The 27,368-nt window shown below is 42.0% G+C and overlaps 1 protein-coding gene across 8 annotated transcripts in view; it reads left to right on the forward strand.

Moving 5' to 3' along the window:
* The first annotated feature begins 7,817 nt into the window (after positions 1–7,817).
* Positions 7,818–27,368, forward strand: part of mybpc2a (myosin binding protein Ca) — a 51,369-nt gene continuing 31,818 nt past the window's right edge. For 2 of the 8 annotated variants that reach the window (XM_037090143.1, XM_037090142.1), the window contains exons 1-3: positions 22,308–22,410; positions 22,598–22,754; positions 26,533–26,550. Coding sequence is in view for 3 of the 8 variants with exons in the window: in XM_037090139.1 (XP_036946034.1) it covers positions 7,857–7,878; positions 22,375–22,410; positions 22,598–22,606; positions 26,533–26,550 (85 nt within the window). In the remaining 5 variants the exon portion in view is untranslated. Of the gene's footprint in view, positions 7,879–21,948; positions 21,974–22,307; positions 22,411–22,521; positions 22,755–25,914; positions 25,991–26,532; positions 26,551–26,812; positions 26,834–27,368 lie in introns of those variants that run through there. The other 6 variants (XM_037090139.1, XM_037090141.1, XM_037090145.1 and 3 more) reach the window with 6 other exon arrangements.

Here is a 27,368-nt window from a genome sequence, read left to right on the forward strand (position 1 = left end):
TTTTCATAATAAAAGCCTTTCGGATACATGCAACAACGATACCTAAAACGTGTCGATAATTTTACTAAAATCTGTCTTTGACAACAATATTTGAAAATCGTTTGTTGTCGAGCGCACCTTATTTTTTGCCTAACCCTCAAAGACATCACATCAATGTTTTGAGTTGCTACATGTTTGTTTGCAGGCTTCATCGCTCAGCCCCCAATAAACACTGACACAGAGACACAGATACAGAGTCAATGTGAGCATGCTGAGCAGAACTATTTAAGATATGTGCTGACCCACTTATGCACCCGTTGTTTATGCATACCTCTCAGTACACAGGCTATCAATTTACTTTTGACTGTAGTCTGTTATCTGAATGTGTCACCTTTGTCATCTGCTGCTCCAGTGCTGCTGTGCACACACTGTTTTCAGTCTTTGAATTAATATTTTTAGATTTTTTGTCAATAGTAGTTTCCTTGCCTGTTGACAGATTGAAACTAATGAACTGTGTTCAGAGGCTATGTGTGCTGCTGTCATTTAACCTGTCAGTGCAGTTTTCTTATTCCTTGTGCATTAAAGAGGTTTTGATTTCCATTTTGGGCTGTCTAAATTTAAGGTTAGGGCTGCTCTATATCTTATCTGCAGCAAAAAAACAAAACAGGTTGTAACAGGATGGATAATTTTCCTCAAAGACAAGTGCAAACAAGTAATCTCCTCAATCATATTTGTGTTTTAGGACAGCAAAGAGTCTCATTATTCAGAGCATCATCCACTGAAAAACATGTATAGGATAAATAGTTTAATATCAGTCAGTATATTAGAAAATACCCTCTCCTTCTTCTTTAAAGGAGTTACTGTACACTGAACTGACTGTAATGCAGACTTGTGAATATTCAGCACCTTGATTCTGGCTGCACCAACACGTCCAGGACCAGCAGAGGCTGCTAACAGACCAGACAAGGCCTCTCACCTTCCTCCTCTCCACACCCCTCACTGAAAAAAAAAAAAAAAAAAACAGCCTCTAAAAATGCAATTCTTTATCAGCTGAATAATAAATATTTATGTCTTGCGATGAAGGGGGTGTTCATGTTTTTAAACCCTTTAGTCAGCAGTCTATTTGAGTTTTATTGACCTAAATGTCCTTTAAAGGAGTAAATCTGAGCAGAAAGATGCAGAAAATCTCAACACTTGAAACTCAGCTGGGATGGACTCGCACCATCAGAATGTATCTCTTGTGATCAGATTTGACTTTTCCTGCACAAATGTAGTTTTAACTGTGGGGAAAGAGAAGACCACTTTCTTACTTTATTGAGTGTAAAAGTGGAGAGGAGGATTGTGGTGGCTTCGTGATCTCGAGTGAGTTGTTTGGCATAGCCACGTTTACGGTACCCAAGTGTGCCTGGGAAGCTTGTAAAATTAAATGCAAGCGGGGACAATCCGTTGGCTGAGGGGTTTAAGATGCTGACCGTGTTACTGCAGTGTCCCCAGTTTGAATGCAGTGAGGGCCTCTCCTCTCATTTCCTGTCTCTGCTGTCCCGTCCTTATTTCACCACACTGGCTCCCTGTACAAGCTAGACCACCCTTTAATATTTCATCTTACAAAATATTACACAAACACGCGCCGTCAAACTCATCAGCTCTAATTACTCTGCACGTATTTGTCAGGACTCTACTATCACTACGACGTTGGTCTCCTGATGATTCCAAAAATGAATAAAACATCAGAGGATGGTACGCCAGAAAACACCAGAACATATAACAAATACACAAGCTTATACGTTCAGCGTTTATTTTAATTATCAATGGAAAATTCATTTGAAAACTTACTCAGCTTCTCTGATATCTCTGAATGAGTCCTAAAGAACTTGAGTTCACAGTTGTTTTTTTGGTTCAATAACAGGCGAGTTTAGAGCAACTTTCATGTGATCAGATCAAGACACAAGACACCGACATTATGAACAGAACTCAAACTAACGATTTATCTTCATTGAGTAATCTGGAAATTATTTTCATGTAGAACTGATCAATAGTTTAGTATATAAAATGTCCCAAAAAAAAATGAAAATGCTTATAATAACCTCCCAGAGCCCAGAATGACGTCTTCATATTACTACTTTTGTCCAACCAAAAACCAAAAGACTTTTCATTTACTGGCATAAATGACGACAGAAAGCAACAAATCCTGACATTTAAGAAGCTGTAACCAGCAAATGTTTGACATTCTTAGCTTGAAAAATGGCATAAATGATTAATCCTCAAAGTAGCTGATAACTTTCTTTTGATCAACTAATCATTTAATTGACTAATTGTTGCAGCTCTTATAATGAATCTTCCTAACGCTGCTAGAATGAGTATCGAGAATTCAAATGGTGCAAATGGCCTCATTATATGGCAGAGACTCAGGCCTGCTTTTATTTGCAGCGTTCCTTTAGATCAACAGGTCCAGTAAGTACAAGCTCCAATATGTGTCACCTCCTGACCAGAATTTATGGATCGCTATTCTGATTCTCTGGGCCCGCATGCACCGGATCCTGGCTCCAGGCTCCTTAAACTAGTTGCCAAACAGTCTGAGAGTTAACCGAGGGGGCAGAATGTCTGTGACCTCGATGACTTGGGCCCCCGAAGAGCCCAAAATGTAAACGCATCAAACCAGAAAAGTGAAGCGGCGGTAGCTTTCTGCCAGATGTGATTGATGTGATTTGTTTCTCGATGCTTATTTCTGGCTGAGGAGTTCTGCTGACATGGAAGAAAACCTCTGTGGATACAAAGTGAGAGGCATCCATCATTCTCGAACTTCAACATTCACGCATCAAAGAGCCGAAAAAGGAGATTTGAATCCAGTGTTAATCCTTTAAAGTTTGGAATATCAAGAAGTCAAAACTTACTTTTGGACATCCGACTCGTTTTCACCTCTTTTTTAAAAATTTTTTTATGACATTTGCGTGAATGAAGATTTAGCTCAAACATATCAAACGCACTCGACAGTGACAGGAACGTCCTAGATGAGGTCAAAAACACAGGGCTCCGCGAGGACCCTGAAGACTCGCAGATTAAAACGTGTTCTGGCTAAATCAGCCGTACCCATTGTGTGGGAGCAGCTACACTTTATACAAAACCACTAAGAGGATTGTTGTTCCTAATTCCTCACAAGAAATGCCTTTCCACATGTCCTTAAGACCTTGCTTGACACTACCAGTACCAAATCTGCCTTGAATAAACACGGTTTCCTCCATTACACAACTTAAATCATCACCTCCTCTTTAGATGTTGTCAGCAATAATAAAGAATATTAAATAAGAGCAAAAAGCAGCAGATCTCTGATTTCACACACCAGATGTGTAAAAATGTGTGTTTTTGTATTTGTAATTGTAGGCTTTTGTTTCATCGTCATTATCGGTCTGTATGGAGACATCTCTCTCCGGGCTCCTGCTCAGTCTGGAGGTGGGGGTGCTCTGCATGGAGCATATGGTGGCTGAGGCATGTGATTCCCCCCTGGCCCTGCCTTTGAAACTATGCAGGCCTATACAGTATCTTTCCCCCATTACTGGGACAGCCCATTACTCTCTGTCATCGCCCCTAAACAACGGTGTCACCTTCCTATTCTTAGTCAAATATGAAAGCATGTTTATTTATGTGAGACGGCGACGGGACTTTCACTTTGAAGGAAGACGCTGTCATGTCCTGTCTGCCTGTGCGCTGTTCAAAAATGGAGCATTATGAAAAATGACAAAGAAAAGTTGTTTGGAAACACATCCTGAGGTTGAAGAAGAGTTTGGGATCACAAGCACTGAGATGTTGTTTTTTCCTCAGCCTGTATGGAGGAGACTCAGTGTCTACGGTGGTGGTCTCAGGAATTTCTGAACATGGTTGGCATCTCTGCCCCCCCCACTGGAGGTCTTTGTTAACACATTTTATGTGCTGTACTGTAGACAACTGATTAGATGAATCAACAGATTAGAGGGATTACAGGAACAATAAAATGGATCATCCCTCCAAGTTTCAATGAAATCGAGCACTGTTTATCACATTTCTGTTATTTCATTTTTACAGAATGACCTCAGTGACAGCGTGAGAGACAAATCAAAACACAGAGAAAAAACAATATCAGGTCCTTACATTTGCTGTAGACACTCTCATCCATCTAAAGAATGATAACCGTTTTTGTAAAAATGTGCATTTTCTTCAGGTCACAGATAGTGGAAACATCTTCTCATGAGACAAGGGAACAGCAAAAATACATTTACACACAGGGATAAATTGAGCCTTACAGTCAAGGTCTGTCTATACTATACATGATATTTGATCATACGTCTCTTTTAACCATTACAATGTTGAAAATGGGCCACGACTGCCTAAATTTTCAATATTGATAATTCTCTACAGATTAATGTTGAAGAAACAGAGGTCTTTATTTTGTGACCCTGGTGATCTTGTATCTGTCACCCAGCTGGTCAAGTGTGTCATTAACGTCTGTCATTCCCATCTGTCAGGCCCGAATCTGTACAGCTCCTCTGTCTTCTGCAGGAAGGATGGCTTTACCATTAATCACTGAAACGTAAATATCAATATCATGTGCAATATTACTTGTGTTTACTTACAGTGTTATTTGTGCACCTCTCCCGGCCCATCTGATTCACATGAATGGGTCGTTATCTGACTTCGGAAGAGCTTGATGTCCAGCTGATCATTGTAATCGGGTGTGTGTTCGAGCAGGGAAACTAATAAACGAGACCTTTTATTTCTTCTCAATAATCACACAGCCTTTACTATTTGAGTTTTTACTCATTCTCCTATTGACCATTTTTATTTCATGGCCTGGATCGGACCTCATTGTTAACAAAAAACACTGTGAAAATTTGACTTACCTTTTGCGAAGAAAAAAGATCTTTACTACCAAAGATCCTGTATAAAGGCAACATTTTGACACAAAATTCTTCCTCTTGACGGCTTTACTCTCTAAACTGGTGTGTATCAGCCATGGGAAAGCCGCTCTGAAGGTGGAGAGGACCTGCTTCAGATGGCTTAACGTGTACTTCAGCGAGGCTTTACTAATGCAAGCGTTAAATAACTCTGGTGTCATCCCTGACAGCGGCTCACTGGATCATGTAGGACACCTATAGTTAGTGTCCTATATCCGCTTTAAATCCATGGCATAGGAATAATTTCAACCTATTCAGAGTGTTTCGTCGCGGTTTAAATCGCCACAGATGAGCTGTGAATGCATCAAAAAGATTGATTAGAGACAATTTTGCTTAAAAGTGAAGCAATGTGGAGCTGGAATATATACAGTAGACCGAAGGACCTTTTATGTCCTATTCAAACAGCCCTCCGTAATCTTCCCCGAGGGTATTTTGTTCTCCTTGAACATCTGAATCTCAAGTTGCACTTGCCTTAAATAGCAGGTCTTCAATCTCTGCCTCTCTTTCTCTGACTTAACTTCTCTCCACCAAAATTAAAGTCTCGAAGAATGTTTATTGTTATAGCCAAGGTTATGGCAGCCTGGGCAATTTGGCCAGCAAGGAACAAGCGCAGAATTCAAACAAGGGGGCGTGGCGGCGACTGTATACAGATGAATGAATGGAAAGCGAAAAGCTGCTTGAATGCATAATTTAACAGCAATGTTTATAATACCAATCGCCATCCAGAGTCAAAGGAAGGAGACTGATGGCCGGTCGCCGCTCTGTCACTCCCTGTCCTGTCTTTGCTGTGTAATTAATATACTGTATATTTATCCCACAACACATGTGAAACCTTGTGTAAACATACGCATGTGTGCCTTTGTGTAGGCTATATGTGTGTGATGGGTTGGGAAGTTTGAACCTCTCCATGAACTCTTAAGGTCAGCAACCCCCTTCTGCTGTCTTTGACCTTGTTCCTCACATCACTGCCGAGGTCCTCCGGCCCCATAAAATACACCCTGTTGACAGCTATGGCTCCCGGAGAACAAATGGGATTGTCAGAGCCTATAGGAACGCAAGGCTGCTGCTGCTGCTGCTGCTGCGCTCCCGTTTTCATTTCTGAGCTAGTTTTGTTTTTTCATCCTCTTCTAGACTGCACCAAAACTACTTGGATATGGAGTGGAGCTGAAAATGTTCTTCTTCAAAATCTTACCGAGGTGTCAAAATAGAGTTTTTGTTTGATTCATTAAACATACGCCTCACATTCATTGTCGTTTCAAGCTTAATTCTGAAGAGGCACTTTCACCAGTGTGCACATTATCTGCTCTCCCCCTTTGAACAAAGGGCTCCTACATGGATAGTTCTAACCACTGTTACTGTATTGTTTAGCTTCATCCATTAGGAGAACAGGCGGGTACCTGTGTGCCATTTGTAAAGCACAAAAAAAGTGAACAGCAAAGCGTGGACAGATGTTTTGAGGGGCCATTGCTCTAACCAGAACTCTGCTACCCAAACTGTAAGGCTGGGTATAAGTGGCGTTGTCCCCATGTACCTTAGCCAGACAGCTAGCAAGCTGTTCACATTCAGTATGAAACCAGAAGGCAATGATGACTTGATGTAATTGATTAACTTAGTTAACGGGGCTCTGCGGTACTTCTGTGGTGAGCTGGAAGGCAGAGAGGAACTGAGACAAGGCGCAAAGTGCACAGAGTCATACCCTTTACAAAGAAAGTCACAGTCCAGCAACATTAAACAACTTCAACAAATCATCCACAGCACAGGCTTGTAAAGGCATCCGAGAGAGGCGGGGAAGGTTTCATTTTTCACGTCACATTACGACCCGCTCGGCCAATTAAAAAGTGATTAACACATGTAAATTGCCACACATTGTTACACTGAGCCCCTTTATGTCAAAACATGATATTCCCCCAACATCTTCTTTGGACCAATCCACATTTACCCTCCTTCAAAAAGATTCACCTGGAGCTCTCACACTGTGGCAAAAACACCAAGTGTGGATGCTGCAGCGTCCCAGGACAGAAATCATCTCTCTCCTTTTTTTTTTTTTCATTTCTACGACTGTGGTCCGCTCCATCGATGTGTCTCTGTGTCCAATACTGACGTAGCCACAGCAGCTAAAATAAAACAGTTTTTAAAATAATTTTTCCGCAAGAAAGACAGCACACCCAAGAACTGCAAATGGGCATCTTTAACCCAACCTTGTGCACGTGCAACAAAATGGTGTGCGATAATATATTCAACAACATCCACAACCACAGTTTCTCAAAACTGATGTCTAGAAACCAGAAAATCAAGCCCTGATGCTGAGACATGAGTGTAAGTCCTCTCCAGGGTGCACAAGATGTTTTTGACATGACTATTTTGATGTATCTATTCAACCTAAACGAGATAAATAAAGCAAAAATATGACACATAAATAAAAGAGCCTCCTTCACTCCCCTAATCGCTTTCACAGAAAGATGTTTAACACGTCAGCCGAGGCGAACACCAAACATATCTGAGCCGTTTGAGCCGCTGCTACATCACTCGATCAACGCGTCAGTGCTGATTAGCATCACTCACTTTGTTAACGTTTTGGCTCCGGTGCCTATGAGTTAATCAGCTGGCAGGTTCTCCCCAAGGGCCGGACTTTTCTTTATGGCTCTGAACCGCTTTTACCCGTCATGGTGTCTTCCTCCTCCTCCTCCTCCTCCTCCTCCTCCTCCTCCTCCTCCTCCTCAAAGCCTCTGCAGCCAAGGTTTCAAGTGACAGCTATTCTGTCACTCTTTTCCTTCCTTGTTCCACTTGTTGGGAGGAGGATGAAGTGAGTGGCAGTGGTTACTGTGTGTGTGTGTGTGTGTGTGTGAGGGAGGGGGGTGTTGAGGTGATAAAAAGGGATGAAGGAGGAAGCTCGGGCAGATCCACAGACAAGGAGGGAGGAAGACGCTTTGAGAGGAATCACTATAAACAGACATGCCTGAGCCCAAGAAGCCAGGTAAGATGGTCCAACCTGTAGGATTATGACAGAAACAACTCGCCGGTCAAAAACCTGGAGGCTGGTGATGCAGTTAAATGCAAGAGTGAAAAAAAAAACCAAAAACCAAAAAAAACAAAGTCATTTTTAAACCCATTCGTGATAAAACACTGGGATTTGTTTTTCTTTTTTTGCCTCACTGGTAATAAAGAAACACAACCAAGTCAGAATTTGCTTTATTTATTTCCTTATATCATCTCTGACGTAGTTGAGATAACTCATCATGTAAAGTTCATTAGCTGGCATGCGGATCAAAGCTGTTAAACATGAGCACTACTCAGCAATCTGTGGTACGAGTTACATCTTTTATTAGTTTTCATTAGTACGAGCTCATGTCTTCATAAACTCACCCTCAGTTAGCTGTTGTTTCTGTTTTACTGACAATGTTCTTAAAGCGACAAAAGGACCGTATCCTCCTGCTCTGTTTCTTTAACAATTAAGAACAGATCTGAGGGATGTAAATATTTAACTTAAGGGGGAATGTGTAGTTTTGGGGAGTAAATTCTGATCAGAAGAGAGAGCTCTTAATTGACAAACTGACCTTAATGGACAACACAATGTCACGCTGTTTTTCTTTGTTTATATGTGGCGGACCCTGCCACCTTTCTAGCTTCTGACGGTGTTCCGGGGACCTTATTTTCCTCTGAGGATTCTTGTTTTATTCACTTATGGACTTAATTAAATTGACATTGTAAATTCTGAGTTTGAATTTCCTCTCCAAAACTACATTGCGTCCCTTTAATTTATTATGATTATTTGCTTAGCGTTTGTTTCCTTTTATTAATAAATGTTGGTCATTGAAATTAAATGGGACAAAAGTGATGGAAACATGATGAGCTTGGGAAAGGAGCCACTAATATAATATTTTAGGATCTCAAAGAGACAAGTGTGAAGAGGGAATCATCTTGGAGCCCGAGCTTCATTAGGCTAAAAAAAGCAGGGGCAAACGTCAGCATGCTCACAGCGATGTCTGGTGTGAGGTTCAAGGTTATGGACGGATGAAATGATTTGCTGTATGTGATTATTTTCTGTGATTGTGTCCAACTACTTATTTTTTGTGTTCAGATGCCAGAAAATGTGTAAAACCGATGGTGCCAAATGAACCCAATGACCCCAAGCTGTTGTGCTACAAAGCCTTTTTGCTGATTTCTTCACAATCTTTTGTTTTTTGTTAACCTAAAGTGACAAAACAGAACAGTTGTACTAGCTTCAGTTATACTGATCCAGGAGCTCTATGTTTTCATAAAATGAAGACCAGGGTTGACACAACACCTTATTCCATCGCTGACAAGTCCTGTCATCACCCACAAACTGCACCTGTGCGACTCTAGCGACACCAAATACTGTATGTAGACTAACATTTAATAACCTCCGAACCATTAATACCACACTTTAAGACCTGATATTAAACTCCACAGGCTGTAGTGTCGTAATGTTTGTATCAATCGACTGCGATGTCGCAATGTGTGTATCAATCGTTGGCTCTGAAATATATGCCCGGCTCCCTTTTGTCAACAGCCTCAGCCTCAAAGCGCCGTAAATCAGCTGTTTGCTTGAAACCCGAGGAAACGAACGCATGCACGCAGGAGAGGAGAGGAGGAAGAGGAGGAGGTAACAGATAAAAGCGGGCCGAGATGAGCGGGATGATTTGTTAGGGGGACCTCTGCCAAGTCAGGTGTAACTACCTTGCGTCGTATCTCTGCGCCTCAGACACCTAATCTATCTGACCCTGATTACCTCCCTCATTCTGTTGCGCCGTCTCCTCGGCTGGCATCCGTCTCCCCACGCCAATCTGCGGGAAGTTCGCCGTATCGTTGTTATTGTGTGGAAAAGTCAGAACTCCTTTTTTTTTTTTTCTTTTCTTGTGGATTTCAGTCGAGGTATCAAACTCTCTGTTGTGGGTTGATAAAAAAAACTCACTGATCTCTATTGCTTGCGGAGTTGCTTCAAACTCTAAACACATTTGTCTAAAAACGAGACGTGTCTTTCCCAGTCCCTTAAAAGTCCACATTCAGGGGGACACCTCAGTTCACGAGAGCGTTAAGAGCCGAAATATTTGCCCTCCCAAGGAGTTTATACCCTTTCCTTTTTGATTCTCCATCACGCAGTAATTCCATCCCTACGTTTCATTATATCTCGCCAATGTGTCGCCAATCCAGTGTCCTGACATCACACGTATCATATTCCCCACACCACATTGCTACCTTCTCTCCGGGTCCTCTTGTTCATGTGTTTCCACCCTTCCTAAATTTTTGCCCCTGTCTTGAACTTCGTCGCTCTTTCTCAGCTCCGGAGCCCCTCTGCCCCTGTCGATCAGCTGGTCTCGGCTCATGTGAACTACCCCCCCTCCATGTGGCGTCTTGATCACCCGCGGTTAAGGCCGCCCCATTACTCAAGTAGCCATGGGGATCTAGGCGAAGCACGCATCCCAATAAACAGCCACAAGAATAGTTCTCAAGTGCGGGAGCGACGGCTGTGCCCATGCGGATCAGGCGAAAGGAGGACGCCTTCCTTCGGGAACGCAGGGGTGTGTCCTCTCGGTTTACCTCCTAGTTGACCCATTTTGACGAATAAAAGCCCAGCAGGATCATTGTTTCGCACAACAGCCATGGATTGCTGATTTGTTTGGTCTGGGCTCTTCACAATGAGCCACTTACAGAATAATTAGACCTTGTGCGCCAGTGTTGCCGCTGATAGTTGCAGCGTGCCAGGGTGGCAGTTCACTGGCGCTGCTCCATCGCTGAGCGCGTGCAGAAATAACAGCCCAATTTTTAATTACCAGTAATGCTGCCAGACAGACCCCTCCCCCCCTCCCTTTGGGGCAGAGGACCACTCTAAAGCTGGTTTCACATATAAGACCATCCGTGTCACGCTGTTCTCACCTACTGGAAATACTTGGTTTGGTTCAGGCGAGGGGTTACAGCCTGAGTGGAGCGTGCAGGAGGGGGAGGACCCGTCCGCTAGGTCCACGTGTTGGATGTATCCGTAATATTAACGAGGTAGAAGGGTATGAAACAGCTTCAGTCTGTGGAACACAACATTCGCTGTCAAGTGCGCAGAAAAATGACTTGTTCATTTACCACATGGGTTCAATAAGACATGAAGAAGCTGGCATGGTAAAGTCTGGGCCATGTGAGTCAGATATTTGGGTTCACGCAGCAGCTAGTTTGGGGGAATGTCCAGACAATTTCAGGGTGGCATTACATGTGTGACTGAGATGTCTTTTTGCAAACCAGCACCAGTTTTACTGTTGCTCTTAAGCTCAGGGCTGTCCGTGAGCATCTGTATAGGGATGCTGGCCGAACCGTCCTACAATCCCAAAGCATAAGTATTTGATGAATTGGGAGTGAGCCTCAGAAAGCAACTTTTCTTTCAAATAGGACCTTTAAGTCCAAGCAATTTGTACTGTTACAATCTTTGATGCATTTTCCTGGAAAAAATGTCTGCGACTGTTGAATTCTTCCAAAAAGTTGGAGTGAACAGAACTGCTCAGGCAGCAGTAGTTTTTATTTCAAAAAATGTCTTAATTTTATTGAAATTCTTGCAGACCGACATTCCGACACAAGACATACATGAACTGGATAGCTTTTTGAAACAGATAAATTAACATGTCTATGTTAATGTTAATAGTTTGAGTCTATCTTGCATGCCACAGACCCACAGTAGACATGTATAAGTCAATCTTCTTGTTTTCGGAGAGCAGTTGTTTAGTGGAGGGTTAAATTTCCAACACCCTATTGGCTGCAGACTAGAAAGAGGCTGACATCCTGTCACCCACCACCACCCTTCGTCCCCCTCAAACCGCACGTCTCACAACTGGTCCAGTGTAGCATTACCTCATACCGCGGCCATCATCAAGTTCCCACAGGTATGCAGCCGCTGCTTGATGGATTACAGACAGATGCAGAGTCAAGCGACTGCGCCACGAGTGTGAGAAGTTAACCGAGGCCTGATATATCATTAACAAAAGTCTCTTTAAATGCAGCCCAAACAATGTGCTGTGGAGCGGATACACAGCCAGACTTTATCCCTTATTCTACAAGCTTCCTCTGTGATTTGAGAGAGGCCTTGGCCTATTTGGAGCGAAGGCTGCATTGATGCAAGCTGGAAGACAAAAGGAAATGGAAAGCTGAAGTGGATGACAGCTTAATACGGTATTTAAAGCCGCCTTTGTTTACCGAACACCACAGATTCCTCATCCCTAAATTAGAGTTGCATTTAGCAATTGTTTTCATACGTTGAGACCGCTTTATTCACATAAAAACGATTCATTCAAATCATCAGCAAAGTTTACCGCGGCGCCATAAAATCTAATCTCCAGTTTCGTGCCCCTTTTATTCCTCTTCCAACCCTATTAGCAAATCCCTTCCTCCCCCCCCCCGTTCGCCTGTAAATCTTCATCATCACGTGTGGGGCGAGGGGGAGGAGGGGCGAGAGGGAGACATCACCGGTGGAATCCAAAACAAGTCATAATTCTTATCATCATCTCTGTAACCCTGCGTTATATGCAGCCGTCCCGTCCCTCACATTCCCCTCACGGAGGCTAGCGTGTCTAATCTCTCAGTCCGGAGCCAGCAACAGGCTTGATGCATGACAGACTGAACAACAACACACCAATGTCAGCACCTTTGAACTCGTCTCGGAGGGAGAAACATTATCAGCGACCTTTAGAAGGCTCTCTGCAGAGCTCGACGCTGCTGAGATCAAGATGTAGCAGAAGACATGATGTAGGATCGAATAAATGTTGGATTGTGACCCTCCTGGAGTAAAGAATCACAGAATGATTTGTGTCCTGTAGAGTTAGTTTGCTGCGAACACATCCCTGATTAATCTGTATATTATTCTTCTGGGTTTGTTGATGCCTTTTTTTTTTTACCTACAAAAATGACAGAAAATTGGTCAAATTGCCTGGAGCCACAGGTGAGGTCTTCAAAATGGTTGTTTTTCTAGCCAATATTCAAAAGATTTACACACACTCAGGCAAATTTCACTGATGCTAAAAGAAACAGCAAATACTTATGTTTGAAAGAAGGAAGTAGTCAAATTTGGGGCACTTTTTGGCTGAAAAAATGACTAAATTGCTCAGATGACGCTTAAAAACCGGGTTGCAGGTTGAGACTATTTTGGTCACACATGCACCCAAAAGTCTGACAAGTGCAATCAAACATTTTCATCGGTCACAGCGGTGCGCCAGAAGTTTAGCATTCAGTCTGTTGATTAATTGACTAAAATGTCTCAGCTCGGCTTCCAAGTCCAGACTGAAGAGGTTCAACATATTTTCAGAAGCAATAATCACGATATGAGCTTGTTTGTCTGACAATTCCTCACTTTTCAATCACCTCAACACCACAAATCACTCAAAAAGAATAGTCTGGGATGAGAAACTTAAGAACCGGCTTCACACGACAAGCAAGCAAGCATACATACAAGCTTTGGAAAGCGTTTTCATATCATAATACGTCTGTTGGGATCTATTATCGCCAAAAACCGTTTAATCCACGCATGATGGAACAGACAAGCTGGATGAGGATATTGTATCATTGCCATCTAAACATCAAACACCTTGAACAAGATCACGTTAAAAAAAAAAAAAAAAAATCCTGTAAAATATTTATGGTATTAAAAGTATTCCCCCTCTCTTCACTAGCAGAAGACTCGCAGCCAAAAAGAAAAAAAAAAAAAAAAAGTAGGTCATCCAGATATGCAAACAACTCTGCTGCTCCATTCCTGGTTGGTGTATTTAAAAATCAGAAGGTCTCACAGTGTTTGTTGTGTGGGATGAGCAGCTCCGTGACCCTCTCACATGCTGGTGAGAGGGTCACTGAGGAGATGGTATTTGATATTTGTTTAATCTTAGGCGTAGTTTCTTCACCAAGCCTCGGTTTAAATGTATGTAAAACAGATCTGGGAAAATAAATCCATCTTCTCATATTTATATATATTAATTTCTGGAAGCATTTGTAAATTATTGTGTTTATTTAGGCGTCGTATTGCGTCTTATTTCTGATGACAGTTCAACCTTACTGGAATTAATTACTTACAGGAATATCTGCCCTCTGACGCTGGTTTTACAACGACCATTACTAATCTGCATGTCGAGCTACAATTTAATCGCTGCTCTGAATTTATCTCTTTAAGTGTTTACGTACATGATGCATCGCGACTTTCAAATCAACCTGGCATATGATTGAGTGGTAGGGAGGGCAGAGGCTTAAGTGTACCCCGATTCTGCCGACAGCATCGCTCTCCCTCCTCATCGTAAAAATGTTGAAACTCCATCAGTCATGCTCTGCCCCCAGCATGGATGCCAGCCAAATGCCAATAATACCCCTGATACTCATCCACACATACAGCATTATAAATAGATCGTTTGAATATTAATCTTCTCTTTATTCTCCGCTGCCAATACGCCCCATCTGGATGTATGTTTGGATATTGTGCAAATACAAAAGCACATCTTAGTCACACCACCATGTGGTTTAAGTACAGTAGCAGCAGCTTCGCCACGTGTGATGATGAGGGGCACAATAATGGAATGAGTTGCTTTTAAAGTGGGATTAAGGTGATTTTAAAGCCTCAAGGGATCCCCCGTTGAATAGCGCCGGCAAATATGCGTGTAAACTGGAGCGGATTGGAGTTTTAGTTGCTGAAAACATCACTTTGAAGCAGAGCCGCTCTTACAGCAGGAGTGATCTGATTGGTTGAGTTCAAACTGAGTGGGAGGAGGCAGAAAGTATTCAGCTCTCAAGTTCATTATTATATTTTAAATTACATTCAGGAATTAAAATCAGCATGTCCAATCAGCTCTTGTTCAGTTTTAGATTCATAGTTTTATTTTGTGTTACTACTAAAAAGGTTTACACACTTTAAACACATCAGTTTTCTCATACTGTCCCCCTCTGTCTATTTTTAGCGCCTGTCTCTTTAAGGGCCACCCTTCCGTATACCAAGTGATTCTCTGATTGGTCAGTTCACACATGCCTGAGGCAGCACCTCTACCAACAACAGAGCAGCTGTGCTATATCAGCTAGGCAAAGATTACGCAAATGTGTGAGATGCTGACGTAATGTCTGATGTCACAAAATCACAGAATTAAAGGCACGACTACTAACGCGACGTTTAAGGAGCAGTGTTCTCTATGGGAGAGATGAGTGTCTGTTGCTACGGGTTTCAATCTTCTAAACATTTAAGGTCTTCTCCATTAACAACAATCTAAAACAATGAAGAAAATTTTAAAAAATACAGCAAGATTGTTGAAAAGATAAACAGAAATGATTCACATGGTATCAAACATTTTGTTCCTTTTTTTTTTCTTAAAAATGCTCAAACCGATTCAATCGATTATCAGATTAGTATCAGTTATCTAATAGTAGACAACTTAATGAATTAATCATCGCATCTCTGCAGTTGGCACCACACTTCCATAAGGTTTGAGGAAATGAACTACGGTTAAAAATATTCTGTCGCCAAGCCCAAGCTCAACCTCATGACACCATCGGGGTTATTTTTCAAAATGTTTATCAGCTTGCTCCAGTGAAATTAAAGATATTTAATGGACCATTTTTATGGGCTGCGTAGTACAGAGCACTAAAAAAATAATCCTCTCTCATGCCTTCTTACTTTTTCATTGGGCTTCAGTTTACTTTAATGAAAAGAAAAAAGAAAAAGAGCAGCTGGATATTAATTTCAAGATCCCCGAGTTGATCTGTGTCTTTGTGGAAAAAGATCTCCCGAATTAGAAAAAAAAAAAAAAAAAAAATCCGGTTGCCATCTGCTGACAAGTGACATTTAAAAGAAACAGATAGGGCTCATAGTCGGCACAAAGTACTACACAGATGTATTATGAGAAATATCCTGTGGTCGTTTGGCTCTGGACTGTGAGGTTTAACTCAAACATTTTGCCTCCAGAGCAGGTCTGACTCCAAGAAGCGACTTAAACCTGCAACCTGCTACTTGTCGGATCTGCATGGAGCAGCACTCCGACACATATGGTAACATGAGCTCATAGTTTCACCTGCAGCTGACACACTCGCCCAGTGTTTGGGGCGGGGGGGGATTGCGGTGCACCAGGCTGCATTAACAGAGTATGAGCAGTGGAGAATATATTACTACCAATTGGTGTTGCGCTCAGCTCGAGAGAAGCCGACGTGGGCCCCAGTCTCTAGTTAACACGTCTGCTGTTGCCATAGCTCACGGTTGTAGACACGCTTAAGTGACTGAATGTATTCAGCAGCCCTCCAACATCAAGATCCAGTAGAAACAGAACCACTTACGAGGTGCATTCCTCAGCGGCGGCAGCATTAGATGCATCAGTCTGTTAAAGAGGCAGCCGCTTCAAAACAACACATTGAAACAGAAGCGTACGAGGAGACTGGCTGTGCCCTCTTTGGCTTTTTGTTCAGCGATGAGAGAGAAAGGAGCGATTTCAGAGATTCAAATGTTTGCCTTGGCCTGACTCCTTTGGCTTAACCGACAACCGAGCAAGCAGGAGACGCACGCAGCAAAGGAAGACAGGGAAATGTCAAGAGAGATTAACGAAGCACATTCCACAGAGGTTACCCTTCAAAAGCAAAACGGGAAGAGAGAGTTACAGAGAGAGAGAGAGAGAGAGAGAGAGAGAGACTGTGCAGTGGATGAGGACAGCATTGTAAATAAACTCGTTTGTTTTTCAGCATTATAAAGTATTCCCAGTATTTGTTTTTCAGCGTGTGGTGACGTAGTCTATCATACGGTGGTTGGCCTTCTGGCATGTTAATTTATGAACTATATCCATCTTGTACAGTATGTAATGTATTATGATGGCAAAGGTGGCTGCACTTGAGATTCCAATAGAGCCAAGATAGGAAGGAGACGCCCAGCTTTGCTTCCAATCAGGCCTATTGGCCACTCGTGGTACTGTAGCAAATGACTCTCCTCTTCTCACGTATCCACTTTGTCCCGTACGCAGGAAGTAAAATGCGGAAGCCAGAAATAAAAAGCAGTTCTCATGGTTCGATTGGGCGCCATCTTTGCATCTGGCATCTGCTTTGAACACGAATAAACTTTGCTGCCTCTCAAAACCCAAGAAGACCTCAGGTTTGAGTGATGGATATCACTTCCCCCGCTAATATCGTTGCTAATATCAATGCTCTCGCTAATCCAAGCCAGTGATAGTGATCTCACTAAAACGACTGTCTGGTCGCGATAGTGATGACGACGTTTGTCGTATTAACCCCCCCCACCCCTTTTCTGTTTGAGGAAGAACGTCAAAGTGATCAAATCTCAGTGTTGTGTTCGCTGCCTGTTTTTTTCTGCCCCTTATTGGTGAGATAACAAACTGCTGTTGCTCCTTTAAGAAAATGAAGATGAGTTTGTTTTATATCATTACTGGTGGAACAATGAAAGTGGAACAAACTGTTTTAAAACTAAAAATATATCTGAATAAAATATGTACTGTCTTGTCATCCGGCGCAATATATTTATAAAACATTCAATGCCTCTGAGTGAGTGCTCAAGTGCCTTGAAGATTCAAAAATACATTCATCTGTTAGCATCTGCGGTCAGAGGTAAATCCTCCACCCAGGCGGTGTCGGCGCTCTGCTCCACCACCTGAGCTTTAAAAGCCAACTCACACTTACATCACGCACAAAAATCCCTCCCCAACTTCAGTATCATCACTTAATCTTAATCCGTCTATGGCCGGAGCCGTATTGTATGGCATTAAAGCCCCTCAAGTTTAAAATGATATTCGCGATAAGCTTTTGGCAATAAAAGCGGTCTATAATTACGGCGCACGGAGCATGAAGTAGTGTGTGTATTAAAAGGCAGTATTGACAGCGACCAGGTCAGCGAAAACTGAGTAAATAAACCCCTCTTTCAACAGGCATCTCGCATGATATTTGTTAAATATAAACGGTGTATGTATCTCATCTCTGAAGAACTGAAGAACCCAATCCTCTGGCTCTTAACGTGAGGCTTCACGCCATCCTTGACCTCTGATGGCCTGGCTCATTCTTCTTCCCTCTCTGCCCCCTTTTAGTTTCCACCTCTTCGCTCTCCATCTTTTTTTTTTTTTTTTTTTTTTTTGTTCTCCCTTCAGAAGAAAGCGGAATTAGATTAAAGTAGGACAAAGAAACTGTGGGACAGAAAAGTGCTGAGAGTAGGGATTTGCATTAAGTGAAAAGGAAGAAGGAATGGAGACATTATCCATTTAACAGATACCTGGAAGACAGGGAAGCGGACAGCTGTAGAGTGAAATTATCTGGGCCAGAGAGAGGAGCGTCGATGAAGCGTGGATGGTAATGAGAGCGGGGATGGATCCACACAGACGGAGTGTTCATCAGCTGTGCATTACCTCCAGCATTAGCGCCGAGGGTTCAGGGGTCGCAGTTGTCCTGGTTGTGACTTAGCAGTTTGCTCGCAGCTTTTCCAGCGCAGCAGGACAGACAGGCGTCTGAGAGGGACGACCACTTACGATACACATTTTTAAAAGCTGCACTAGGCAAGTTCTCACCTTATCTACCTAAATCACAAAGTGGAGCTGCAGTACAGAACAATGTCACACCTTCGCTAATTGAGATGCTGTAGATTGGCCTTTTAATTACAGATGAGCTTCGGGTATAGAGCTGATGAAACTCATTCACCAGCAGCATGTCACTTTGGTCCATCTTGACAACTACTGGGAGGATTGCTGTTTTCCACAGTCATGTTGTCCAGAGGATGAATCTACTGACTCTGGTGACCCCCTGACTTTTCTCCTAGCACCACCAGCAGATTGACATTTGAGGTTCTGAGTTAAGTGTCTTGAGAGCTATGAATATGGCAGCTTAGTCATTGGCCTTAAGCTTCATATTACGACACGTTACCTACTCTTCTAGCATCAGCTTTGCACGTGAAAGCTCGGCGGTCGAGTTGGCAATGATCTGTAACGTGCAACATCCAGTGAGACTTTAAACACCAAGTTTGATGACAACCAGTTCAAAATATAGTTGTTATTATCATTGTGAAAACGTTGGGTTTGGTTAGGTTCAGGGAAAGATCATACATACGGTAAAATAACTAATTAAATTACGATATTTCCCCTATGTACAGAAAGCTTGTCATTTAAGTATGTCAACTTACCTATGTACCATAACTTAAAAAGAAATCAGTGTTGACTCATGAACGCAACGCCCTGTTTCTGAGGGGAATGTATGTGTATGACCCCTCCAACCACACCGATCTCGCCAAATGGTAATTAAGTACTTCAGTCGGTGAACTTAGTTTACCACTGCAAATGACTGGACAATTATTGAATGGAAGGTCAAGAAATTTGATACACTTGACTTTCATTTCTCCATCAGCATGACTTGTAACCAGTCTGATCATCTCGTCTTTTCTTTGGCTCGTTTCAGCTTATCTGACACTTAAAAAAAATCAGTCTGAGCTGTTCTGTATGTTCGGTTCTGATTAGCAAATGTTAGCATGCTGACATTAGCATTAAGCTCAAGTAGGCTACAGGCCAAGAGAACCAAGCGCACCAATCGTTTTTAACATGTTAACAAATAATCACAGACTGAAACTTCATCCGCGGGGAGATGTTCACTGCTCAGACATATTAAGACTGTTTGAAGTTTACTTCTTTAATCTCTTTGCCATTCATACATAGCCTTACAATTGGTCTGTGTGCATTTTTACATCCCATCCGCTCCCTGTTTATGTTTATTTCTGGATATTCAAATTCACTTTTTCTCCAGAACACTTACCTCTCATTGCCACTTGAAACTGCCGGCATGAGATGTGCTTTGAACAGCTTTAAACATTTTCTCTGTATTTTTTTTTTTTTTTGATGCTGAGTAATTATATGCATTTTTTTTCCTTTGGTCATCTGCATAAAATATTTCACCCGGGAGGTACAGAAAAGTCTGAGGCAGGCCCCTCGCACTATGAGCCATTCAACTGGAAAAAAAATAGGCAACGCTGAGCAGTAAAAAAGCGCATAAATAAAGATATGAGGGGATGATCATGATAACAGGTATAACATTTCTGTGTAATCATCCGTGGAGGAAGTAGAAGTGACACTGATGGTCTAAAAATTTGTTTGTGGAAGCTCAATTTACTGCACACAGAATGCTTTGCTGGAAGTAACAGAGGAAAATACACAGTGATTGTCGAAAACCTCACCTCATCTCTTCTTTTTTTCGCGGAGAGACAGCACCTCGCCACGGTGTAAAGAAGATCTTATATCTCATGTTTGTTATAGCCCGTGATGTGTTGTCATCTTATTTATTCTTTTTGGAGTCAGGATGTAAAGAAAAAGTTTGTCAGTCGGAATATAAATTGGGGCTATTTTTGCAGCTCTCAAAAAAAAATTGCAAGTCTAATGTCCTCTAACTCTTCAAAGTGGCTTTCCAGTGTATTGCATGACCAAAATATTTGTTTTATCTACAGTGTACATTGTGAGGAAGAGCTTGCAATTAGCCACAGTGACAGCTTTAAGGCGAAATTTTCCTCCCTTTGCGTACGAAACCAGACACGTATTTGTTAAACTGTATACCCGTCACCGCCCACATACGTACGTGCGTCCTTAACATTGGCATGGATGTTAAGCGGTACAACCACCGGAGGGCGCTGCTCAGAGTCAAATTGGTTTCGCCGTGACTTCCACTTCTTTTTCACCAAGATCCCAACTGATATTTATTTCCCATCCAATCTCCTACAAGCTGTTCTGTTAGTAGCTGTTTGTCTCAAACGCTGACCTGGGTTTTTGACATTTATTCAAGCTGATGAAGTGATTAACCAGCTCTACACTGCCCCCCCATGACTGCTGCAGTACTGCCCTGTAGGTCCTTATACGTTAGCTTACAGAAAACCTCTAAGTTTCAGCCTCCTTTTAGTTGTCTGCTGCTCTTTGGTGAGATTTAGGGACCTGAGACACTTGGTGAGGTTTAGGATAACATGGCCTTTTCACATTAAACATGCATTATGAAGGATTACTCTGAAATGATCGTCCTGTAGCAGCTGTTTGATGTACCAGGAATAACACTAACACGGTGATATCAGATCCTGCTTTATTCAATGCCCGTGGTTGTCTCTCAGGGGGGACGCCTGCATCTTAAAAACAAACCCTCCACCTGTTTTCTGCCACACCACGATGATCCGGAGATCAGCCTTGAAAGACCAAGGACCATAAGAAACACCTGAGCAATCGGAAATTCACCGGCTTCCCCTCCGACTTACAGTACAGGGTTTGGGATAGATGCTTCAGCAGGAACCTGAAGAAAGGTTTTACCGCCTGCTGCATCACGGATCCCCTCTTGGACTGAAGTGCTGAGAGAGGCATTAACAGATTGCTGCCTGAAAAACAAACCTTATCCAAAATAGACGTGTTGCCCCCCCCACAACCAGCGCGCCAAACATAGTGTGCCAGCCTTGAGCGCGAGCAGAGTGCCAAGGCCGAACCCTTGATATCCTAGACCCACTGTTAAGTAGACTCATGAGACACTTGCTCTGCAGTGCCAGTTGTGGCTTGTTGTAGGTGGTTTGGAGAAATGATAGCTGTCAGGATGATGCCCTCATTCATTCCTGCGGCTCGGCCCTTTAAAACGCTTTGCGGCCTCCTGGGCAAAGTTAGGAACCAAGACCTTTTTTAACATTTAAACAGCAGGACCTAACGAACGCACAGACCTGCGAAATTATTGAAGGGCTGGTCGAGACGTGAATGCTGCCAAAGTTGAATTATTACTGCACAGCTGTGTGCTTTAGTTGTCTGGCAGACAGAGACTAACGCCTAATCTGCCATCTCATTAGACACCCTTGAGCTTCTAAAGTAACCCAGATCTGGGATCGTGGAACTTTGATGTACTTATCCTATCGGAAGCGGTTTTTGTCTTGAGGCCGCCCCTTTCAGAATTTTTTTAAGGCCTAGTTATACCTCATGATCTCTCAGAAAAATGCACTTATATTTATCCCAGCCTCACTGTTTCTGTAAACTACATCCTCATTTGAGTCATGCTGTATTCCCTCTGCTGAAATCCAATATGCTCTCTGTAGCCCGAGGCGAACCCTACAGAAATCAAGAAGCGGCGCATGAAGCAAGGTTGCCTGGATGTAGTTTCCCTGTGCGGATACTTGTGAATGCGTGTTTGCGCTGTTAAAACAAAATTGTTTATTTAAATGTGTATGTTTTGTGCAGTTTTGTATATTTATAAAAGAGTGCTGTATATAGCACACACATACACACACACACACACACACACACACACACACACTCACATGATTGCTTGCATAAATAAGCAGATTGGTGAACAAGGAGTGCGCAGAAATGTATAGAAATGATTATTAGTTGTTCTCTCCGGAGGATCCAGATCTTTAAACTTCAGACAGTCGAGTCTCATCTCTGAAAAGCGGCGACTATCCAAACGCTCCACTGCCAGTGTTGTGTGATATGAAATAATGAGGATGTACAAATTAATTTACATAATTGTTGTTTAATTGCAGCAGCCAAGGGCGATAAAGCTGCAGCAGCCCCTGCTGGTAAGTGCCTTCATGACATCTAATCTGAGCCCACAAGCTGTGCTCCAGAAATCCAATTTATTCTGGAGTTACGCGTACAGTAATCAGCCATTATACACTTAAACGGCAGAAACAATTATTTTAATAAAAGCTTCCTGTGAAGATTGTTTAATTTTCTCACAAATCTCCTCCGTTCTCTGCCTTTCAGACAAGACGGGTAAGGAAAAACACACCGCCGTTGCGTGTCCTGTCCGCCTGTGTGTCCTGTAGATGTAACCCGTCTGTAGCTCATCATCACCCTCATCCTCTTCATCATCATCCTTGATTTCTCTCTCCTCATTCAGAGAAGCCAGCAGAGGAGGAGGGTAAGACTTGCAGATGAAACAAACACAGAAGCAGTTGAACTTCTGTGGTGGTGGGACTGAGTGTGGAGATGCATGAAGCTCGACACATCACACATTGTGTCTATACACATACATACAGGCCTATTCATACATGACAGTCTTTTATTAGCACTCGGGACATGTTGTCAGTTTATTTCAAGCACCAGAGTTGCTAATTAAATTAGGTGCAAAAAAGAAGGTGTTTAATTTATGGGTCACACGCTATGTACAGTGCGTATGTGTGCGTTTGACTTTCCTGTTTTAGCCTGGGTACACTTAAATCTGCGAATGTACACACAGCACATGCAAATTAATCTCTCGCGTTTGTCCTTCAGCTACCTTTGTGAAAGTGTCTCGTTAGCAGTGTTAGCAGGTCCACATGTAAACCTTACAGGTGCTGACGAGCAGCTAAAGGCTTCGGTCAATCATTAGAAGCTGTTCATCACATTGAGACGAGACGTTACGCAGCAAAGACAAAGAAATTCTCCCTTTAATGTTTATTTACTTTTGAACAAAATCAAAGTTTGCATCAGCGTGAGGAGTCTTCTTGCATGATGGACAAATCTGCTTGAATGTTTTAAACATGTTGAAGAAAAATCTGACTTTGAATCTAAATAATTCATCTACAACATCATGAATAGTTTAAACATCGCAATCTAATTAGTTTTCTTTTAGCCTCGCCAACATTACGCAATGTGAATAATCAAGTGCAGGTTAAGGACAGTTTTTTTTTTTTTTATAAGTGAAGAAACATTTACAGATGAGCTGGAGTGTGTCTTATTTTATTTGAATAGAGAGAAAACAAATGCCAAAACTATCGCAGATGAAACAGCAACATTATTTACAACCTGCTGTATTTGAAAACACTTTATGTTGCAGGATTGCGCAAAGAAAATAATCTTGTACATTTTCTGAAAAGAATAAAATCCAATTTGGTACTAATCACGGGTAAGATACTGTGGATGCAGTGTTATGATTGGTTTGCTCCCAGTTGTTCAACTCAAATGAATTGCTATTTCTCAGAAAATCAGCAAATTCAACTGAATCCGAAACCAGAAAGAGCTTTTATCTCCCCTAACACCAAACTAGTTCCGTACAGGAAATTGTGTTATTAGGAACTGACAAACACTGAAAAAAGGAAAAAGTCTCACAGATTTCACAGATTTTCCCTGTATTTTGCACCCCAAAATATCAACAGAATTACAGAAACAGACTGTGAATTAACATCTCTATACAATCAGGTTAATTACTGTAATGATAGAATAAGAAAAATCAGTGACAAAGTCTTAGTTTTACATCGATGTGTTTGTTAAAAAATAGATAATAGATTTTGTTGTGGTGATGCCAATTCTGCTACAGACAATGCTGAGTATTATTTTGTTGTTTTTACCTGTGTAAATATCCGTAACTAAACAGTATGAAGCAAAAAAGAAATGAACACAGTCTTAGGTACAAATAAAAGCTGAAAACTGTATTTTAATCATGGAAAACTACTGTGATATTATGAGATGACGAGTTATTTTCTGTTTGTTTTTTACAGTATTTCTTAGCGGCTCAGCTACCGTATTTCTTTCTTTTTACACTGTGTTTTAAAAACATTCTGATGCAGTGTGCAACTTCAGTCAACACAGTGCACAAGACACTGACATGGAAAAACCGACTCTCTCGACTTGAGTTGTACTCAGTTCGTAGCTGAGCGTCTCTGTGTTTCCCGACGCGCTCCTCTCAGTTCAGTTCCCAGCGTGACCTTTTAGGTTCCGATACAAAGCTGCGGGTACGGCATTCAGCTAAATGTGTGAAATAACTGTGTGGGTGTCGCAGCACACAGCAGAGTAGCTCGCAGCCGTGGTGAGGTGCATGTACAGTGTTTGTACAGATCAGGTGGTATCATGTACTGTGTTGCAGCATCGGATGTTTTTTCATTTGTCAAGCATACATAATGTAAATGTGTGTTTATGGAGATTTCCTCAGTTAGTAGCATAGGCGATGACATGTATAGTAATGAGTCCCCTGAGAGTACAGCGTACTACACTGTACGTAGAGTCTGTTCACTTCGGATCAAATATCAATTCATATCATGGAGCAGCTGTAAAAGAGGGTATGACTATGAACGATAAAGATGCGCAGTACTCGTGTTTCTGTGTGCGTGTCCACAGCATGTGCAGTCGCTATCTTCCGAGATGAAATATTAGCCCACATGAACTTTCTGTGGCTCGCAGAGGATGAATGAATGTGTGTGTTTGTGTGTGTCTGCGGGTTCAATGACATAGTATAGCTGCGAGTTGTAGTAATACTGCAGCTCACTCTCGCTTAGTCGCTGCTTCTGTAAGAACACCATCCAAACATAACACTTTTGTTTAACCTTCCAGCTTTTTCACAGCTAATATCATGTTGCGATGGAAAAAAATCTAAATCAAGGGGAAAAGTCCACTGTGACAGAGCTGCCAGTAGCCGCAGTTGCATTGTGGGTAATGTAGACGCCATGTTTTGACAAGGGAGAAGAAGAATGTTTGCAATAAAAGAGACCGCTCCATCGATTTCAATCCTTTCAAAGTAAATAAAGTAAATTAAAAAGCATAATGCTAAATCTGTGCCTCTAACAAGCAGCATTTTTCAAGCACTTAACAATTCACAGTCGTCTCCGTCCTGCCTCTGAAAACACATTTTTCTCCCGTGATGAAGACGCAGCACATGATTTGGATCTGACTCCACTGAATAAATTGGATACTAGGCCTCAAGACAGTGCTGCAGTCTAAATTTTAAATATTGAATAAACACTTACATTAAGAGAGCCACATCATAATTTCTAGTGACTTCAGGAAATGATTACGTTGAATTTATTTATTTATTTATTTTAAATTGCTGCTGTTCCCTTTTACATAATTATGTTAAATATCATACATATATTACCTGAGATGCAGCCTGCTGTAAAGTGTTCGTAGTGGGGATGAGCGAGTACAGGGTTATTTTTATCTGTGGCCAACCCAGTCAGCAGAATACATTTTGGCAACGCACGATTCCACAAAACCACAGATGTGTTGCAACTTTGCATTTCTTAATGTTGCAATTCTAAATTTATCTGGGTTAAATTTTCTATTTTAAGTTGCCACAATGCCGTGCTTACGGTGTGGTTAGGTTTAGGCACAAAAACCACTTCATGAGGAACTCAGATACTCGCTCAGCTCCAGTATGCACTGTCCTGGCTGGATTGTGTGCAGGTGTGTGCTCACTGTGCCGTTACTCATCTGTTAAATTAAAGCTACTACAAGGAGTTTTTAGCTGGTTATGAAAGAGTCTCGGTTTAATACTGATGTCTCTAGATGACCTACATAAGCGAACGAGACCGTCGGTGAGAAGATTAACTACTTTTATTTAGTTTTTTCCCAGCCAGTGTGTTACAGTGAGTAGTACGTTAGCCAGTGAAAAAAGAAGCCGGAGGAGATTTTTCTTTGAATAATTTATATTTATTTTGAGTATGTTGAGTTTAGGATGTTGGAAACGCTGCCACTTTAGTCCACCGCCCCAAAATCAACGAAATATCAAAGTTCCTTGTTGTAGCTTTAACACATTGTTGACCTCGAAAGGTCATCACTTTAACTCACAGAGCCACGGCTGGCTTTACGCAGCGTTATTCTATCAGACTTGTGTGTGTTCGCGTAGAGCAGGCATATGTGTGAAACCCTCACAGTTCATTATTTCTGCTTTACCACTCATTTGGCCCAGTTCATCTGCGTAACCTGTGCTTATTCTTCATTAACAGATGTCCCGCCTGCTGTAGGTAAGCGCTCTGCTTCTGTCATTCGTGTACATATGTGTGTGTGTGTGTGTGTGTGTGTTCAGCTCCAGCGTGTCTGAAGATATTGTCTCGGTGAATGAGCTCATGCATTGTCTTTAATCCGATCTTTGACGTACAGCATTTCATTCACAATCACACAAACACATCTCTCTGCCGTCTGAAGGAGAGCGGCGCGGCACAGTGGGAAGTGATTTAACCCGTCATTGTCAGCACGACTAATTTCCAACTGTTTCTTTTCATTCAGAGAACAATGAGCCTAGGGATGGTAAGGAAAACACAATATTTCCCAGTCTGCTTGCGCTTTCTGTGTCTGTGCCTGCGGGGTCTCTGTTACTGACTGTGACGGACTGAAACTGTTGAACCCAGAAGCCTGGGACTGCTCTGGTGACGGCCATCATCGCCGCTTAAAATCAAAGGTTTTTTTTTTTCACTCCGCAGATGGATTCATTACCGCTTTACCAGTCTGTTCACTGTCGCGGAGCTACGGCCTCAAAGACTTCCGGGCATTGAGCGCAAAGCAATCATGATAATAACTGTACTCATGGATTAAACAAAAAGTGACAAGGTGTCTCACAGAAAAAGAAAAAAAAAAAGAAACAGACGAAGTGAAAGAGAAGACAAAGACACAACTTAAAAGCAACTCAAGTCACAACAGATTCATCAGATGAAACTGTCAGATGAAACGCATGCAATAAGTAAGATAGAACAGAGAAGTTGATGACAGGGTCTTGCGATTTAAAAAAAAAAAAAAACACGCTTTCAAGGTGATTAAAAAAAGTGTGGTTGTTAGATCGCTTCCA

The sequence above is a fragment of the Acanthopagrus latus genome, chromosome 23 (assembly GCF_904848185.1).
Source record: "Acanthopagrus latus isolate v.2019 chromosome 23, fAcaLat1.1, whole genome shotgun sequence".
In the NCBI taxonomy this organism is placed as follows: domain Eukaryota; kingdom Metazoa; phylum Chordata; class Actinopteri; order Spariformes; family Sparidae; genus Acanthopagrus; species Acanthopagrus latus.